The sequence below is a fragment of the Rousettus aegyptiacus genome, unplaced genomic scaffold (genome assembly GCF_014176215.1).
Source record: "Rousettus aegyptiacus isolate mRouAeg1 unplaced genomic scaffold, mRouAeg1.p scaffold_m13_p_5, whole genome shotgun sequence".
NCBI lineage: Eukaryota > Metazoa > Chordata > Mammalia > Chiroptera > Pteropodidae > Rousettus > Rousettus aegyptiacus.
In genome coordinates this window covers 115953539-115972066 of record NW_023416308.1, presented here as the reverse complement: position 1 = coordinate 115972066, position 18528 = coordinate 115953539, and the positions used below count along the sequence as shown (strand labels likewise).

At 56.6% G+C, this 18528-nt stretch overlaps 1 protein-coding gene across 7 annotated transcripts; it reads left to right on the top strand.

Moving 5' to 3' along the window:
- The first annotated feature begins 687 nt into the window (after positions 1 to 687).
- On the top strand, positions 688 to 15108 carry RASGRP2 (RAS guanyl releasing protein 2). Of its 7 annotated transcripts, none has more exons than XM_016157833.2 (17): positions 688 to 890; positions 3411 to 3555; positions 4195 to 4297; positions 4820 to 4882; positions 5184 to 5315; positions 6055 to 6205; positions 6405 to 6578; positions 6744 to 6860; positions 7898 to 8179; positions 8974 to 9051; positions 9280 to 9402; positions 9537 to 9652; positions 12821 to 12962; positions 13240 to 13276; positions 13663 to 13839; positions 14678 to 14741; positions 14905 to 15105. In XM_016157833.2, the coding sequence occupies exons 2-16, from the start codon at positions 3483 to 3485 to the stop codon at positions 14734 to 14736; spliced, it is 1827 nt and encodes a 608-aa protein (XP_016013319.1). In that variant the 5' UTR covers positions 688 to 890; positions 3411 to 3482; the 3' UTR covers positions 14737 to 14741; positions 14905 to 15105. The 7 variants fall into 7 exon arrangements, with proteins under 7 accessions (XP_016013319.1, XP_016013310.1, XP_036076209.1 ...); XM_016157824.2 differs by lacking the exon at positions 688 to 890 and adding an exon at positions 1490 to 1594; XM_016157846.2 differs by lacking the exon at positions 688 to 890 and adding an exon at positions 1732 to 1989.
- Positions 15109 to 18528: the final 3420 nt, after the last annotated feature.

Genomic DNA, 18528 nt, shown 5'->3' with positions numbered 1-18528 from the left:
GGGAAATATTTTTAGCTTTGGGCCGGCACGACGGCAGCTGCCTTACCCCCACCGGTGGCAGGTGCGTCCCCTCCGAAGAGGGAAACGGCCTGTGGGGGCGGGGCCTGGGACTCTCAGCCCTTTTCCCGGAGTTGCCCTCCACGCCTCTCTTCCCAGTGCTGTGTCCATACTAGGTCAGCGGCCTGCCAGGCTGTCCAGGGGCGGGGCGTCCGCTTGGGTGGAGCCCACCGGGATTTGGGCTGAAACCTCCCGGACTACCAAGGATGCGCGCTGTCAGGGGGCGGGATCAGGAGAGGGAGGGGACTGTGGATAGTTGGCGCCTTCTTGACTCCGCCCTTAGCCCCGCCCCACTGCGGCGTTTCAGGGTCTCTTAGCAGGTGGCTATGCTTTGCCCCAAATCTGGGGAGTGTTAGGGTGCGGGATATTCATTGACTGTCTGCGCTATGCCAGTGTTGCTCTCACCTCATTTTGGGGAAACTGAGGACCAGAAAGGGCCTGTTCTTAGGCCTCGCATTACCAAGATTGAGGTGTAGGAGAGGTCCTGCCTCACCAGCTGCGAGGCAGGGAGGGGCAAGCTTCGAAAGGCAGATTTGGGGCGGGTGGTTTCACAGTGAGTGTGTTTGAACCCAAAGGCCGGAAACGGTTACTGGCTCCCCTAGGCCCAGCTTGTGGGGACCCCAACCGCCTGCGGCTGCCCCTCCCAAGCTCCTCCCTACCCGGGGCCCAGGCATCCAAGCCTCCAGTCTCCAAGCTGCGAAGAACCTATCTACAGCTTGCAGCTGCCCCTTTCAATCTGGCCCCGTGGGGAGCCAGGCTTCCGGCGCCCCAGTCCCGCCTGTGAACTGGAACTCCCCCCACAACATCCCCAGACATCGAGGTCTCGTCTCCAGGTAGCGGCGTTTTCATTCCTCTCTCTACACAGACCCCTCTTCCCAAAATGCTCCCATCTTGTTCTAGCCCCTCCCCCATACTTATCAGCAGGATCTTGCTGCCCTTACGCCCCCAGTCTCCACCATGCCTGTGCCCCCCGCTGCCCGCAGGAAGACGCCGGGCCCCGGGCCGGGGTAGCCCCGTGGGAACGGTTTGTCTCAAAAACAGGAACCCGGGCCGGGGGCTGGGCGGGGCGCCCCTTCCCCACCGCAGTCCGCTTCCTGCCCCTCCCGGCTTCCTCTGCCCAACATCAGGCAGGGCGGGGGGCACAGGGGCATCTGAGGTGGGGGGAGAGGGGCGCCCCTCCACGTCCCGCGCAGCCTAACCTCGGCTCGCCCACCCTCGGTGCGTCCAGTGGCGCAGCCCCCCGCCCGCGGCCCTGGCCTCCTGGCTGCGTGGCAGGGGAGTGGTTAAGCTGCCGCAGGGACCGCCGCGTGCGGGGCGAGAGGGAGCCCCAGTGGGGGAGGCGCAGCCAGCAGTGCGGAGCCCCGCGCAGGGCGGGGAGGGGAGGGGGCGGCCGCGGCGCGGGGGCGGGGCGGCAGGGAGCGGGGCTGCGGCGCGGAGAGCGGGCGGGAGCCGCAGCCGCAGCGAGGCCAGCGGGCGGGAGCGCACGGAGGTGGCGCCGGCCGTGCAGGGTGCGGGCTCCTTGACGCGGGTCCCAAGAGTGAGTGGAGCGAGCGCGGGCGGGGCGCTGCGCAGAGGAGGGCCTGGCCCCTAGGGGCCCCCCAGGGCGGCGGGTGGGTTGGTGGGTGGGGAGTTTGCGGCCAGGGTTGGGGGTAGGAGGGAGCTGCAGAGAGAGCGGAGGCTCCCGGGATAACCCGCGGGAGGGGGCGGCATAGCGGCGCACTTGGCCCTTCCCAGCCACGTCTCAGCGGGACCTTCCCCCACGGACCCTCCATTTGATAGATGAGAAAATTGAGGCTCCTAGAGGCCAAGTGACTCTCAAGGTCACACAGCAAGGAAGCGGCAGTCAGGAGAGGATGGCTCTGGGTGGCTCCCAGGAAAAGTCCGCCAGAACTCCGTGGAGGAGCCCCCGCCCCCTCTGCCCAGCACGGGGGAGTATGTGTAGGGGTGGGGTACCTTTCGGTGGGGTAAAGGCTCTGCCAGCGGCTGGGGTGAGGGTCTTCGGGTGGTGGGCTGCCTGGCTGGCCCTAGACCGCGGACGAAGGGGAGGGTGGAATGGGCGTGTGTGCGCGCACCCACGGGGGTGTGTGCATGTGTGGGAGTGTACATGCGTGTAGGCGCACTGTCTGGCTTTTGTGCACACGTGTGTGGATGTCAGCGCTGCGGTGGCCGAGGAACTCCAGGCTGGCTTGGCTGGAGTGAGCAGAGTGTCCAGGAGCTAGCCCCATCAATGGATTTGCATTCTGGGGTAGAGAGCTGGGTATGTGTGCCCGAGAGTTCCTTTGCGCAGGTGTGCTCACGTTGTGGGTGCCATTGTGTGTGTGACACGGAGGATGAGAGGCGAATGCCTGAGGCCTGGGTGTGTGTGAGCCAGGGCATCTTGCACCCCAATGTGGGCCCCTGGCCTCTGGTATGGATTAAGTGCCTGTCCTTACATGGGTGCGTACGATCCCGCACTGGAATTGCTGGTGGAGTCCTACAGGCACTCCCCAGCCCCTGCGGCAATGGCGCCTCCTTCTGGGCACCCTACCCTGTGTGCCCCACGCGGCCCGCCTGCGTGCGCGCTCGCAGTTCGACTGTGCAGTATGGGAGCTTGGGTCAGGAGCCCTGGCTGGGGAGGAAGATGTCTTGTGGAAGGGCTGAGCCGGGACCCCCGGGGCCTTCACGGAGGAGGTGTCTAGGGAGCCCGCGGTTCCCAGGCTCAGGCTTCCCGCTGACGCCTCCCGGCCACAGCGGACTCCCCCCACCCCAGCCCCACCCCCGCCCCAGGAATGTTCCTTTCCGCTCTAGCCTGCCTCCCCAAGGGCAGGCCCCTGGGGGCCGCCACAGCTCCGCCTCCCTTCCCGGGAGCCTGGGAGGGAGCAAAGCGGGCAGGACGCCTGGGTTCCTACCCCCCTCCCATCCTAGAGAGAAATTCCTCCGAGGTCCCCTCAGGCTCTGGGTTCCCAAAATAACCCTGCGGGGGAAGGGAGGCTGTGGAGAGAAGGGAGCGGGAGGGGCTCAGAGCCTAGCTGCTGGGTGCTGCAGGTGCCTCTGGAAAGAGGGCGCGAGGAGAAGAGGGACTAGGAGGGGCTAGGGCACCAACCAGCCCCTGCAGTACTAGCTTGTCCTCATCCCTGGGGAGTTCCTCGGCCCTCCCACGACTCCGAGGGTGGGCCGGAAGCCTCTTGGTGGGTCGGTTTCCCAACTGGTGGGTTGCACCATCCTGGGCCAGGCCGTTTAACCCCGCGAGTGGCCGCATCCGACGACTCCGCCCCTGCCCAGCAGGGGGCGTGCCCGCCACGCCCCGTTCCTGGCGCCCGCCGCTCTCTTGGCCCGGGCCTCCGCGGACTCCTACTTTCCTTCTCCCCCGGCAGGGGTCTGGTCTGAACCCGGTGGGAATCTAACCCCGGAGCGCAGCGTGGCCCAGCCTACCCGCGCCGGCGGCCATGGCGGGCACCCTAGACCTGGACAAGGGCTGTACGGTGGAAGAGCTGCTCCGCGGCTGCATTGAAGCCTTTGGTGAGTGGCACGGGAATTCACACCCAGCCTGAGCCAAGCCCAGAGCCTGAACCCGGGTCCCTGCCTCCCAGGGTAGGCACCAGATCAGGACCCAGCCCAGCCAGAGCCGCATCCTGCATCCTCTTTAACGAAAGTATTCTATCTTCTTCATTGTAAAGAGATCCCAATGCTTCAGAAAAATAAAATTATTTCCCTTCCCTCGTATGCTGGCGTTGAAGGCAAGGACGGGGTCCCTAGACTCTTGACACAGGAGGAGCATTATCTTTCCCTGGGGACTCTGGAGGAACTCTCTATCTCCGGCCTGGGAACTGTTTCCGGCTGATGTGGGGCAGCTTATCTGGTGAAGGGGTGCCCCTTCCCCCCCAGTACTCAGGAAACGACCTCTGGATTCTTGACCCTGGGAACCCAGGCTCCTTCCGCCCCAGCTGGTTCCCCTCTGGATGATGGGCCGGACTCAGACACTCCCTTCTCCAGTCCCTCTGATCTTGCCTTATTTCTCTCGCACCCTGCCTCTTCTTTCCGATCCGCCTCCCGGTTTCGGAATCTGGAAAAGCAGGAGGCGGGCTGCAGGATAGGGTTTAGGGACCATGGCTGCGGGACGAAGGGTCAACCGACTTCTTTTTGACCCCTCGGAGTTAGATGACTCCGGGAAGGTGCGAGACCCGCAGCTGGTGCGCATGTTCCTCATGATGCACCCCTGGTACATCCCTTCCTCTCAGTTGGCGGCAAAACTGCTTCACATATATCCTTCGCTGGTCTCGCCAAGGGCCCTGCGGTCCCAGTTCCCCAGCAAGCCCCGCTGCCCAGCCAAGGTGGAGAACGGGCTTCACTAGGCGAGCACGGGCCCCTCCTGCAGCGGCCCAGAATTCTGGCTTGGCTCAGCCTTCCTCTAAGGCCTAGGCCCCACCCCTTTCCTCCCCTCGAGGCTCAGCCCCGCCCCGCCCCCGACTCTCTCCCCAACCTAGGCCTTACCCTCTTCCTCCCTACATTCTAGGACTCGTCCCTACTGCCAGCCCAGTCCACCTCTTGCCTCTCTCCCAGAACCTAGGCCCTGCTCTCAGCCACCCCCAGAACCCAGCCCCCTTCCCACTCGATGTACTCTCCCAAAGCTCACCCCTCACCCCCTCCTTCAGCCCCTACCCAGAGCTTCGGCCCTGCCCGGGCCCGGACCCCACCCCCAGCATCTCTCCTAGAACCAGGCCCCATCGTCTGCCTCCCTTTCTAGAGTTAGGCTGCATCTTGGTTTTCCTTAACCCTCCTTCACTTACCAACAATCCCGGAAGGACAACTCCAGTTCACTGCAGGTGAAAACATGCCACTTGGTCAGGTGAGTCTTCCTCCTGGGACACTGTCCTCTCCTTCCTCTGCTTTCCATCTCTCAGGTTTCACATTGGACTGAAGGAGTGGGAAGACCTGGTTCTGGGAGCTGGTCAGGCGGGTTTGCCCCAGGCTCTGTCCATGGTGGGTGTGTTGCCACAGGCCCCTTCCTGGTCCCCGGCTGGGTTTTCTGATCTGCCTATGGGAAGTGGGGAAGGACCACAGTTTGAGGCTCTTTCCCCCTTTATGGGGAACTACACGAGGGAATGATGGGGCAAGGGCTGCCTCGGGTGACTCCCGACCCCCTGCAGGTACTGGATCTCAGCATTCCCAGCAGAGTTCGACTTGAACCATGAGCTCGCTGAGCAGATCAAGGAGCTGAAGGCTCTGCTGGACCAAGAAGGGAACCGGCGGCACAGCAGCCTCATCGACATCGAGAGCGTGTGCGTGGGGGAGCTCGGGGCCGGGGAGGGCACTCTTCATCCCGCACTGTCTGCTCTTAATAAATGTTTGTTGAATTGAGTGAGTGAGGGTCATGTCACTCTCTTGCTTAAAAACCTTCTACGGTTCTCTGTCACCTTCAAAATGTCTCAGCTGGGGATTAAGGCCTCTCGTAGTCTTGGGCCAGCTTGGCATCCACGCCTCATCTTCCACCGCCCAGCATCCGTCCCGTGCACCTCATCCTGCAGCTGCAGGGGTCCACTCATCATCCTCCGGCCCTGCGTCCTTTCCCACCACGATGCTCTGCTCATGTTGTCCCCCTCACCTCTCTGTGTTATCATGCTCAGCTCAAATGTGAAATGTCTGTGGGCTCTGAAGTCCCCGGGCCTTCCAGGGCAGAATTTGTTCCCCTCTCCGTTCCCCTGTGGCACTTTGTGCAAAAACCTGTACACGTGCCACACTGTTTTATGATTGTTTGTTTCTGTGTCTGTCTCCCTCCGTAGCCTGTGAGCTCCTCGGGGGCAGGAACCGTGTCTTGCTCATCTCTGTACCCCCAGCGCCTAGCACAGTGCCTGGCACAGAGTACGTCTTCCATAATCATGCGTAGAGTACATGACGAGGGGGCGATTGCAGGAGTTCTGGGACTGGGGACATTGTGGAGGTTCTCAATTAGCTCGAGTGGCATGTCTACGTGAGTGTGGGGCATTTCCAGCAAAGGGCTCACTGCCCCTGCTCCCCTAGCCCCACATACAAGTGGAAGCGGCAGGTGACCCAGCGGAACCCCATGGAACAGAAGAAGCGCAAGATGTCCCTGTTGTTCGACCACCTGGAGCCCTTGGAGCTGGCGGAGCATCTCACTTACCTGGAGTATCGCTCGTTCTGCAAGATCCTGGTGCGGGGCCGAGGGCCTCTGGCCAGGGGTGGAGCGTGGGCTGGGAGGGGTTCCCAGGAAAGGCCGGGTCTCTGGGGTGGATGGGGTCACAGGGTGGGTGGCTGGTTTCAGTGCAACCACCAAAGGGCAGCTGGAGGGGAGGAGTGCGCATGGGTGAGGGGAGGAGCCCACAGGGTGCTGAGGCCTCTCCTGCCCCCAGTTCCAGGACTATCACAGTTTCGTGACTCACGGCTGCACCGTGGACAACCCTGTCCTGGAGCGATTTATCTCCCTCTTCAACAGTGTCTCCCAGTGGGTGCAGCTCATGATTCTCAGCAAGCCCACGGCCCCACAGCGGGCCCTGGTCATCACGCACTTCGTCCACGTGGCAGAGGTGCCTGCCCCTCCCCCACTCTTCCTGTCCCGCCCCTTCCTCCCCAATTGCTAGTGGGCTGAGTCCCTCCTTTCTATGAAACCACTGCCTCCTCTCCAGAAAATCCCTGCAGAATTCTGGGTTCGCTCAGCGGCCCCCCCCCACCCCTCTCACTTTGTCTCCCAGAAGCTGCTGCAGCTGCAGAACTTCAACACGCTAATGGCAGTAGTCGGGGGCCTGAGCCACAGCTCTATCTCCCGCCTCAAGGATACCCACAGCCACGTCAGCCCTGAGACCATCAAGGTGCTTGGGACCGGGGGGCGGGGGGAGGTCAGGGGAATAGCCTTGTCAAGCCCTGGGCCGGCCTCCCCAGGTCTGGCCTCCCTTGGAACTCGGCAGCAAGCACACCGGGCCCCCCTGCTCTCACTTGACAGATGAGGAAACTGAGGCTCGGAAGGACTAAACGTTCTTCCCAGGTTACACAATGAAAGCGACAGAGTCGGGGTGCACAGGTCTACCTGACTCCAAAGCTTTGTCCTCCTTTCGTTTAAATGTATTGGGTGACATACATATAGAAAAGTATATAAAACATATGTACGGTTTAAAGAAAAATAAAGAAAAACACCTGTGTAACCACCACCCAGGTCAAGACATTGCCAGCCCCTGAAGCTCCCAGCACCTTAGAACATAACTCCCTCCCCATCAGAGGTAACCAATGTCATGACTTTCGTAACAGTGATGACCTTGCTTTTCTTGGCTTTACCACCTCTGCATGCATCCCAGACAATGCGGGTGTTTTGTTGCCTGTTTATGAACCTTCTATGAAGGGAATCATGTTGTATATGTTATTTTATATCTTCTTTCATTCTCACTTTCTGTTATGTGGAGCAAATATTCATTCATTTCCAGTACCGTTTAATATTTTATTGTCAGTCCATTCCAATTCATGTATCTACTCTACTTTTGAACATTTGGAGTTTTTCCAGTTTGGACTGTTAGGAACAACACACCTAAGAACATTCTTCTAGATTATTGTCCTGTGCTGCTTTGCCTCCCTGAGCCTCAGTTTCTTCTCCTGTTAAATGTTGATGATAATCTATGGCCAGGCCAGGTGCAATGATGGGTATACCCTTGAATTTGTGACCTATGAACTCTGATCCCCAGGAGCTAAGGGAACCAGTGTTGGGGGACGGTGAGGAAGGATTTTGACCTTTTACCCATCCTCGACTCTGATCCTCATCCTCTCCCACATTTTCAGGGCTGAGGGGGGCGGACGGTTGAGCCAATGATGTGTGTGCATGTGTGCGTGTGTGTGTGACCTTCTGCCCTTTGCCCCCCAGCTCTGGGAAGGTCTGACAGAATTAGTGACGGCCACTGGCAACTATGGCAACTACCGGCGCCGGCTGGCAGCCTGTGCGGGCTTCCGTTTCCCCATCCTGGGTGTGCACCTCAAAGACCTGGTGGCCCTGCAGCTGGCATTGCCTGACTGGCTGGACCCTGCCCGGACCCGACTCAATGGGGCCAAGATGAAGCAGCTCTTCAGCATCCTGGAGGAGCTGGCCATGGTGACCAGCGTTCGGCCACCAGTGCAGGCCAACCCTGACCTGCTGAGCCTGCTCACGGTGAGGGGCCAGGTGCCAGGGTTGACGCCGGTCCTGGTTTTACACAAGGCCATGGGCTTGGCCTTGGCTTCTCGGTTCTGGCCAAGAGATTGAGATCCGGACTGGGCTCCAGGGTTTGGCGTGAACTCTGAGATGAATTCTAGGCATTAGATGGGCTGTGAACTGAGGTCTGATCTCGAGGCCGATGTGTGGACTTGAGACTCGGCCTGGGCCCTGGGTCAAATTCCTAGCAGTGGGTCATGTTCAAGGTTTGGGGCCAAGCTCTGAAATCTGTGTGCAGGGGTAGTTTCTAAACATGGTCCTGAGCTCTGAGGTTCTGGACTTGGCCTTGGACTTGGTTTTGAGGTTTAGGGTTAGAGTTGGATTCTAGTGTAGATCTGAATATGGTTCTAGACATTGGACTGGGGCTTAGGTTTTGGGTTTAGAGTAAATTCTTAAGCTATTCTCTGGACTGAGATCAAGGTTGAAATCTGAGCTGGATTCTGGATGCTAGGTTGGGTTCTAGGTTGTGGGTGAATTTCAGAGCTCTAGGCTGGGTTCTGACCTGGATTCTTGACTGAGATCTTAGCAGTGTGTTATGTGTAAGGTTTAGGGCCAAGCTTGAGTTCTCGTCTGTGTGCTAGGCTGGCATGTGGTTGCTGGGGTGTGTTCAAAGCTGTCCTTTGTCCTGAGTCGAGCGTCTGGATTGGGCTTGGGGCCGAGCTGCAGCCTTCAGGTGGCACTGTGACCCTGAGCTTTGGGCGCTGTGCTCCTGAGAGAGCAGGGGCCAGTGAGTGATCAGACCTGTGTCGCAGGTGTCTCTGGATCAGTATCAGACGGAAGATGAGCTCTACCAGCTGTCCCTGCAGAGGGAGCCACGCTCCAAGTCCTCGGTGAGAGAGAGAACCCTGCTTCCCCACCCCGCCCACCCTCTTCCTCCCCTCCCCCACCCCTGCCTGAGAAACCCAGGATGTGAGTGCGGGAAGAGCTCTTAGCGGCTCCCTCGCTCATCCTGCTTGTTGTCCAGGCTTTCTTCCCCCCTCAGGCCTTCTCCTTTCTGCTCCCTTGGGCCCGGGGCTCCTTCACCTCTGGCCCTCGCTCAGTCCTGACCATTCCCACAGCCAACCAGCCCTACGAGCTGCACCCCACCGCCCCGGGCCCCAGTGCTGGAGGAGTGGACTGCAGCTGCCAAACCCAAGCTGGATCAGGCACTCATGGTGGAACACATTGAGAAAATGGTGGAGGTGAGGCTAGCGGGGGTCCGGCGGGGAAGGACAGCTGCCGGCATTCGAGACACCCTTCTTAACATGAGCTGGGAGTGTGGGCAGGATGGGTCCTTTTATCTTCCTGCCCCTACATGTCTCTCTGTGTCCTCCAGTCTGTGTTCCGGAACTTTGATGTCGATGGAGACGGCCACATCTCACAGGAAGAGTTCCAGATCATCCGTGGGAACTTTCCTTACCTCAGCGCCTTTGGGGACCTGGACCAGAACCAGTGAGGAAGGCTGGGGACTTGGGGAGAGGGAAGGCAGGCTCACTTCCTCTTGGGTTTCAGTTTCCCCCTGTGCAAGATCAGGCCATTGGACCAAATGATCTTGGCAGAGGAAGCCACCAATGTGGGGAGGGGCTCCTAGTCAGGTGATTGGGGGCGGTTGCGGCTGCGGAGGCACGGGGTTACCTCACTCATTCAGACAGATGCAGGCTCCACCAGCATCTTACAAAGACTGTGGCCTGAGGACTGTTGCCACACAAGTGCCATTTTATTTGTGGAGTTCACAGCTGGCAAAAAGTGTAGGCAAGTTGAATTCCTGGGTAGCTCGTTTTAATGAGTAGATGAGAAAGGCTTGCACTTAGCAGCACCCACTTGCTTATAACGATTCACAAGCTGACAATTGGGACAAACAGCTGGTTCTCTGAAGGAGGTTAAGCGTGGCCCCTGCAACCATGTCGCTACCCCTGTTCAGCTGAGAAGATGAAATTCCAATCAAAATTTATAGTCTATCTCAGGTCGAGTTATCTTTTTCATGTTAATCCATATTTTTAAAATCTGTTTTTCTTTTCCATATTGCAAAAATCCCTGGTTGGTTTAAAAAAAAAAAATCCAGGTTGTAAAATAGATTTGTGGTGAACAAAGGGTATAAAGTAAGAAGTGGAAAGTTCTCTTGCTTTTTCCCCATCGGCAGAGGTTATGTCCTTAGTAACGCTGCTAGAAATGTTCCCGGTCTGGTAGTGTGTGTATCCTTCCAGTCTTTTTTTCCCCATGCATGTATAAATCGATATAGATTTTGTTGCCTGCGTTCGTGTTATGGACAAACAGGATTACAGCATAACTTTAGCTCTGCCCGTGGTGTTTATTATAGTTGCTTTCTTTCTCCAACCAGAGTGGAGACAAAGTTCCATGTCATCTCCTTGGGTTCGTGGGTGGATTTTTTTTTTTTTTCAGGCCACACTTTCAGTGAGGATGCAGCCCTCGGAGGCCCTTGGGGCCCCAGCTTCATGCAGAAGTCTCAGCCTTAACTCCCTGCCACCTGCAGGCCCCTGGTTGGGTATCAAAACCCAGCACCTGGCTTACCAGGAGGAGACCAGCGACTTCTCCTGGGGCAGCTGTAGTGTCTGGCTCCAACTCACTGCCTCAGCTTGAAGCTCCCTTTTTGTCTCTGGAACTTGGAGGCTTCCGTTTCTTGCAAACTCACCTATGCATTTAAAGCGATTTTTGATCTATTTTAACCAGCACCTAGATATTTGTAGCAGTACGGTTTTCAGGTGTGTGTATGTGTGTGTGTGTGTTTTGTTTTTGTTTTTTTTTGGTTGTTGTTGTCACTGTCCTGATGGCACTGCATGCCTGGCTTTTTTTGCTTTTGTTTTTCACTTAAACGTTTATCATGGACATCTTTGCGTGCCAGTTCATGCAGATCTACCTCGTTCTTTAGAACAGCTTCAGAGTATTCCACGGTGAGGTTGGGCCATCATTTACTTCACCATTCTCCTGCTGATGGACGTGTACTCTTCCCAGTTTTTCCCTATTAATATACAGCAGGCAGCTGTGAACATCTTTGTAGAGATGCACTCAGGCCACTGATTCAGTAGGAGAAATTCCTAGAAGTGGGATAATTGGATCAAAAAATATGCACATTCTAAATTAGGAGAGAGACTGCCAAAGTGACCTCAGGCAAGGTTGTGCCAGCTTGCACCCCCATCAGCAGCAAATGAGTGCCCATGTCCCAACTTCCTTGCCAACAGTGGATGCTATAATAAGCTTTACAATTTTGCCAGTCTAATTGGCAAATGGTGTCTTGGTTAAAATTCACATTTCTTTAATACTAGTAGGGGTAGGATATCTTTTCATATGTTTATTGGCCACTTATATTTCTTCTGTTAATTGCCTATTCATAGTCTTTGTCCATTATTCCACTGGGTTGTTGGTCTTTTTCTCATTGATTTTTTTAGAATCTCTGTTAATGGATATTAACTCTTTCTGTGTTGGCAAGTATTTTCTCCCTGTCTGTTATTTATGTTGTCGTTTCCCATATAAAATTTAAAAAAAAATTTTTGTGTGCTCAAAATGTCAGTCTTTTCCTTTATGGCTTCTTGGATTTGTGTTATGTGTAGGAAGGCCCTCTCCCCATCCCCCCCCCCAAGATTACAAAATTATTCTCTTATACATTTTCCAGTGCCTTGATAATTTTTATTTTTTACATTAGCGTTTTCAATTCAGTGGGAATTTAGTGTTCATGCACAGTGGGCATCCAGGCTTATCTGGTTTTCTAACTGGCCAGTTGTCCCCAATGCCCCATTGACTTGAGGGACCACCTGGATCACATCATGGAGCCCTAGATGCAGTAGGTGGGAGTTCCCAGCAAGACCCAGTCCTGACAGAAATGGCTCCTGGTAGTCTGGGACCTATTAACTACACAGACACTGTTGTCAATGCTTCATGTGCAATAAACCCCCCTGAGGTGTAGGAACTATCATTATCCTCACTGATAGAAGAAGAAACTGAGGCACAAGGAGGTTAACCAGACCGAGGTCACATGGCCAGGAAGTAATGGAGCCGAAATTTGAACTGAGATCTGTCTCTCTCCGGAGAACATGCTCACTCTTTTCCTGAAATATGATAATAGGTGAAAAAAGGGTTCGGTGGGAAGCCCTGGATAATGTGGGAAACACTGATTACAGGTGTCTTTCTGGCAGGATTATGCAAGGATGAGGCAAGTGCAGCTTTTCCCAATCTTACCTGGCCCCAGAATGCATCGGAGATCTCTTAATTCTCAGGGCCCCCTGACTTGTGTTCCGCAGAGCTCACTTTGGGAAACAGGCTGATAATCCCAGGGGAGCGTGCACACACAGTCTTTTTTGTTTGTTTGTTTACACATCAACTCTGTGAAGTGGGCAGGGCGGGAATTATAATCCCCATTTTTTTTCTGGGGGAGGAAACCCAGGAGAAGTGATTGCAAGAGCACACAACTAACTAGTTAGTAGGAGCCACTGCATCTGCCCGACTCGAAGTCTAGTGTATTTTCTCTTTCCTGCACCACGGGTCGAAAATCAGGACTTTGGGGAGGAACTTTTGTTTGGTAGGGGTTTTTCCGAGTGGGATGGGTTAGGCCGGTGGTGGGTGGTCCTGGGGAGGGCCCAAACTTAGGTGCTCCCCCTGCCCCGACAGGGATGGCTGCATCAGCAGGGAGGAGATGGTCTCCTACTTCCTGCGCTCCAGCTCCGTGCTGGGAGGCCGCATGGGCTTCGTACACAACTTCCACGAGAGCAACTCCTTACGTCCGGTTGCCTGCCGCCACTGCAAGGCCCTGGTGAGCCCCCATCGTAGCCACGCCTCTTCAGCCCTGGACACACCCACTCACGCCCCGCCCCTCCCCGCCCTCCCTTTTGGACCCGCCCCTGCCAGAGCCCTCTCAGCCTAGGCAAGCCTCATGAATTCCACCTGCTTCTTCTCTTGCTGTTCTACACCTAACCCTGAGGGGCAAATAAGGCCCCAGAGAGGATCGGTCCCAGTCCCTGCCTTTGAGAAGGAAATAGAGTCATCACCCCTAAATCCCATTTCCCAGCGTGACCACTCCTCTATTTCAGATCCTGGGCATCTACAAGCAGGGCCTCAAATGCCGAGGTGAGATGGAACGGCAGGGCCGCTGGGCTGTTTTTCTGGAAGAGTTACTCTCTGGGTGGAGGTTCTTTATTTTGGTGGGGCAATTGCAAAGGAACAAAGTATACCTTCAAGACAGAGAGGCGCGATGACTCCATGTGAAGGGATTAGCTTCTAAGAGCGCTTTAATTTTGGTGAGGCAGCTGCCCGGAAACAGCGAACTTTGGAGAGGGCATGGACTGGCACGTGGGATGAAGAGAGCACTTTGGAGGGAGGCTCTTGTTTTGGTGGGGCAGCTGTTGAGGAGCAAAGGAACCCGGGGAGAGGGGGAGGCCCGGAGAATGGGATGGCAGGGGGGGGGGGTGTTCTGACCAATGGCCCTGGCTGGGTTCCCCGTCTGCCTCCCCCAGCCTGTGGCGTGAACTGCCACAAGCAGTGCAAGGATCGCCTGTCAGTTGAGTGCCGGCGCCGGGCCCAGAGCATGAGTCTGGAGGGGTCTGCACCCTCGCCCTCACCCACACACACCCACCATCGCGCCTTCAGCTTCTCCCTGCCCCGCCCCGGCAGGCGAGGCTCCCGGCCTCCAGGTAAGAAAGGGCCTCATTCTGGATCGGCCTGTGGAGGGAGCGGGGCAGGGGAGCAGGGCCATCGTGGTAAAGTCAACTTACCCAGGATGGAAACCATTCCAGAGTGTGAAATTCTCTTATTCTGGTGGGGCGATGAAGAAAGTTTGGACAGGTAAGAGGGCCAGAAGGTGTCCAGGGAACCCCCATCCCTCTGAGGCTGAGAGACTCTCTAGAAGAGTAAAAATGAAAGAGACTTCGAGATTCCAGTCCCACTCTTATTTTGTTAGGGGGATTGACAAGGGATTGGAGAGGGAGTTATGTGAGCCATTTGCCTGCATTTTCCTTTTTGGCTGCTTTGGAGGCCATTCTGAGAGCAGTCCCTTGCCCCCAAATCTCCCGGCAGCTCTCTTGGGGGTCTCTGGTGGTTTTAGGTCAGTTTGCTGAATGACAGTTCCTCCAATGATTATTTCGCTGCGAGTCGTCTGAGCAACTATGTTAAACTGGTGTCTAAGGGAGTTGACCACAACCATTCGGATTGGCATAAGTCCTCAAAAATAGTAAAGATAAAAACCATTTGTATCGAGCCTTCCAGAAGTGCCAGGGTCTAAAATGTATAACACACACAAAATTGACATTTAAGCAAACTACACTGACAAGTCGGTGGCTGTGAAAAAGCTGCGGCGAAATGAAATCCCAGAGAAAGAGCCTTAAAAATCGGGCCATTTGGTCATCTAGTGAATTGCATCTTGGTGGATGAGTCTGCTTCAGGGATGGGGCGAGGTGCCTCCTGTGAGTGGGGGAAGGGGTTCCGAGGACACAGGGACCCAGGAGTTGGTCCTGTGATCCCCCCTCCCTGCAGAGATCCGAGAAGAGGAGGTACAGACTGTGGAGGATGGTGTGTTTGACATCCACTTGTAATGATGGTGAGTCAGCCCACAGCCGGTGCCAGAGCCTCCTCGCAGAGGGCTGGGAGAGTGGGGGTATGTGGGAGAGGGGCACTCTGCTCTGTCTGAATGGCCCAGGTCAGGCAGACTCCTATTTTTGGGGATCGGGTCTTCCTCAGTACCTCTGTTTTTCTCTTCCCAGCTGTGACTGGATCGAGCACTCCTGCCTGACTGGGAGAAGAGACCTGGAGCAGAGCAGGGAGCCCGGGTGCTGGGGCTGGGGGGCGGGGCACGAGGGTGGCATGTGGTTGAGGGCAGGGCCAGGGCTGGGGTCCCTAAGGTTGTACAGACTCTTGTGAATATTTGTATTTTCCAGATGGAATAAAAAGGCCCGTGTCATGAACCTAGACCATCAGAGCCTAGAATCCTCGAGGGGGGCAGGGGGCTGCCATCAAAGGGGCTAGAGTCTTGGAGTCCAGAACTTTATAGTCAGAGAATCTTGGGAGATCTGGAATCTCATGTGTTTGGAATCTGGGTCGGGGAGGACTAGAATCCTGAGGGAAAGAACCTTAGAACCAGAAAACCTTGGAACATAAGCATCTTAGAGAGGGTCTGAAGTCTTGAGGAGTCTAAGAATCTTGGGGACTCTAAAACTTGAAACTAACACATCTTTGTACCCAGAATTGTTGGACTCAGTGATCAGGTGTAAACACAGCCTTCAGCTCACAGCTGAAATTCCCTTGCTTGACAGGTAGCCTTTCAGTTCCTGTTTGGGTACTTCCAGCAATGGGGAGCCACTGCAGAGAATCATGGGAGGGAGAGGGCAGCTCAGAGTGCTGGCTGTGGGGGAAGGGAGGTAGGGGCCTGGGAAGCTTTCCTGTCTCAAGGGTGGGGGCTACACTCCTCCGCCTTGCAGCCTCCTGGCCTGGTGCTGCTGCCAGCCCGGAAGGACAGTGACTTCCAGAGGAAATGCATATTGATCCTGCTCTCAGCCTCCTGTGGCCTCTCCCAACCCAACTCCTCCCTCCTGGGTTTGCGGCACAGAGGTTTTGGGGGTCACTGCTACCTGAGGAAGGCTAAGGACACTTCTAAGGCTGGTCTGGGTGAGGAGGGTGAACGGGGGTCTTCTAAAGGTTCAAAGCCAGCTCTTGGGGTCCAGAGACTCCAGACAGCAGCCCGGGGTAGGAGCCACCTCCCCAGCCTCCCACGCTGGGACCTGTCCTACAGCAGCTGTGGTTGTGTCGGGGTGGGGGTGGGGTAGAAGGGTAGGTGGGGGGGTGGAGGCTTGAGCGCCTCAACTCCTACCTGCAAAGCACAGTATCTGCGGACTTGGCAATGGCCTCGCCCCCCTCCCTCGGGGCTCCCCGACCCCATGCCATCTCCCCCTTTGAGACCCCGCACCCCTGGCCTACTCCTCATTTGGGGTCTCCTCCCACCCTCTTACTTTTCAGAGCCGGGTTGGGGTCCCCAGCCCCGTCCTCATTTGGGTGCCCCCTCCTTCTGTCCCTCCTTTAGTCCTCAGCCCCCTCCCGCCCTTCCCCCTCTCAAGGCTGTAATATCCGTTTCACGATTTGGGGGCTGAGTTGCTATAACAACAGACAGCGATTGTGTTGTGAAGAGCAGCTCGCTCCCTGAGCCGCCTGCCTCCCATGCTGCCTCCGTCCCTGCAGCCCGGTCGGCTTCCCTTCCTGCCGCCCCCAGCCCCAGCCTGGCCTCTTCCCAGTGTGTACGTATGCGAAAATGTGTCCCAGGGCCACCCCACCTGGGAGCGTGATGTGGGACTGTCTTTTCATGGTCGCACGTGTGAATCTGGTGTATAAGCTTCACATTCTGTGTGTGTGTGTGCATGTGTGTGCACACACACACGCTGTTTTTGCTGCATTTCCCTTCTACCACTGAACTTTGCACAAGAGAAGGGCCACATTGGGTGGGGACCTGTTGAGGAGGGTGTCTTGAGGTGGTGGGTCCTAACTGTATCATGTAGTCTCAACCTTGGACCTTGAGGGGAGACATCCTTGTAGCTGGGGGAGGGGCAGGGAGGTACAGCAGCTGCCAGGTAACCTTTTCTGCCCTTGATGGGCAATGGTGGTCCAAGGAGCTAGGGGTGGGGACAGGAGGTAAATGCTCACTCTCACATTGTTTCCTGCCCCTGCCCTCCCCCCATGCCTTCCCACACCCATCTGTAAGGATCTGAGAGACAGTCTGTGAGTCACTGTCCCTGTCTGTCTGTCCACCTAGGCCCTGGTGCCTGGCAGACGTGTGCATGCGTGTGTGTGTGTGTGTGTGTGTGTGTGTAGATTTCAGGGAGAGGAGCCATGGGGGATGTGTGGGGCAGTAGGTTATGGGGTCAGAGAGGCGATTTCACATCCACAGGCCCTGACTCAGCAGTTCCCATTCTCTGGCTCCTTTAGTGGTCTTGGTGAGGCCAGCCTGAGGGTCTCTCCAAGGTCAGAGGAGCCCCAGGTCTGGGACCTGGCTCAGGGATCTCTCCTCCTTACCCCTAAGAAACACTCCCTGTAGCCTAGTCCGCCTCTCATCCCCTCACAAGGTGAGAAGGGAGACTTACTCAGGAACTGACCACTCTGTGCAAAGTGCCTCAGGGGGCAGAATGATCCTCTGCACAGGCTCTGTGTGCACCTGTTCCCCTGGGCATGCATTTGCCTCTGAGTGTGTAGATACCTGTATGCACAAGTGTGTGTATGTTCTTCAACAGGCATGTGCTTCCTGTAGGTGTCTTACCATTATGGGCATTTTTCTGCAGCTGTCTCTGAGTGTCCCTTTGGGAATGTCTGTGTGCACATTAATAGTTGCGCATGGCTGCGAGTGTGCCCTTTGTGCCCACACATGCATTAGTGGTTGAGTGTGAGCGTTCTTGCAAGTTCTGGCTAAGGAAGTGCCAACTACCACTGCTGTGCAGATGACAGACCCTGCAAATTAGGGTCCTGGAGTGAGCTGGCAGAACGGTCCGACGCGCGCGCGCACACACACACACACACACACACACACACTATTTCATTCAGAAGCCTAGTGTCCAACTTTGTGGTACACACACTAGGTGCCAGGTCCACCCTTCATTGGCTGAGTGAGTGAAGGGGTGTCCCCTTCCTCCCACACTGAGACACACGCACTGTGATGTAGATGCCCTCAGTGTCACACTCTGAAACTCGAGGCTGGGAGAAGAACAGAGAAGGGGACTGCTGTCAGCTTCCCTTCAGTGGTCCTGGCAATGTGGACTCTTGATCCTGACCCTCGACCTACTCCTACCCCACTGCATGATTCCAGGCAGGACTGGGGATCAAAGGTCAAACTCTGGGATTCCTACGAGGCAGGGTTGGGAAGCCAGGGTTGGGAAACTCCAAGCCAGGGTTGGGAAACCCCAAGCCAGGGTTGGGAAACCAGGGTTGGGAACCCCCAAGCGCCTTGGTCTACCCCACCCCCCTCTCCGCTTTTCCCTCCCCCACTGCCTCCGTCTTAATCCTGGCAGACACTCCCTCCTCTCCACTCCCTCCTCTCGGAGCAGTTCTAGGGGCAGTCAGGGGACCTTCGGGGGTGGGAGGCCGAGGCAGGCTAGGGGCTGGGAAAAGCTCCCAGCACCCGCAGGCGCGGTCCCCCTTCCCTGGGTTCCTTGGAAGCCCGGGCGTAGCCAGGAGAGGGCGCTGTGGCCCGGGCCCTGCACCCGTCCTGATCCCTTGGTGCCTCATGTCGAGGCCCACAGGATCCCCTTCGGCTCGTCTTAGCCTTGGGCGCTGCCATATGGGCCCGCGGGCCGGGAGATGCGAGATCCGAGGGCCCAACCCGATGGGCGAGAGGCTAGGGTGCCTGGGTT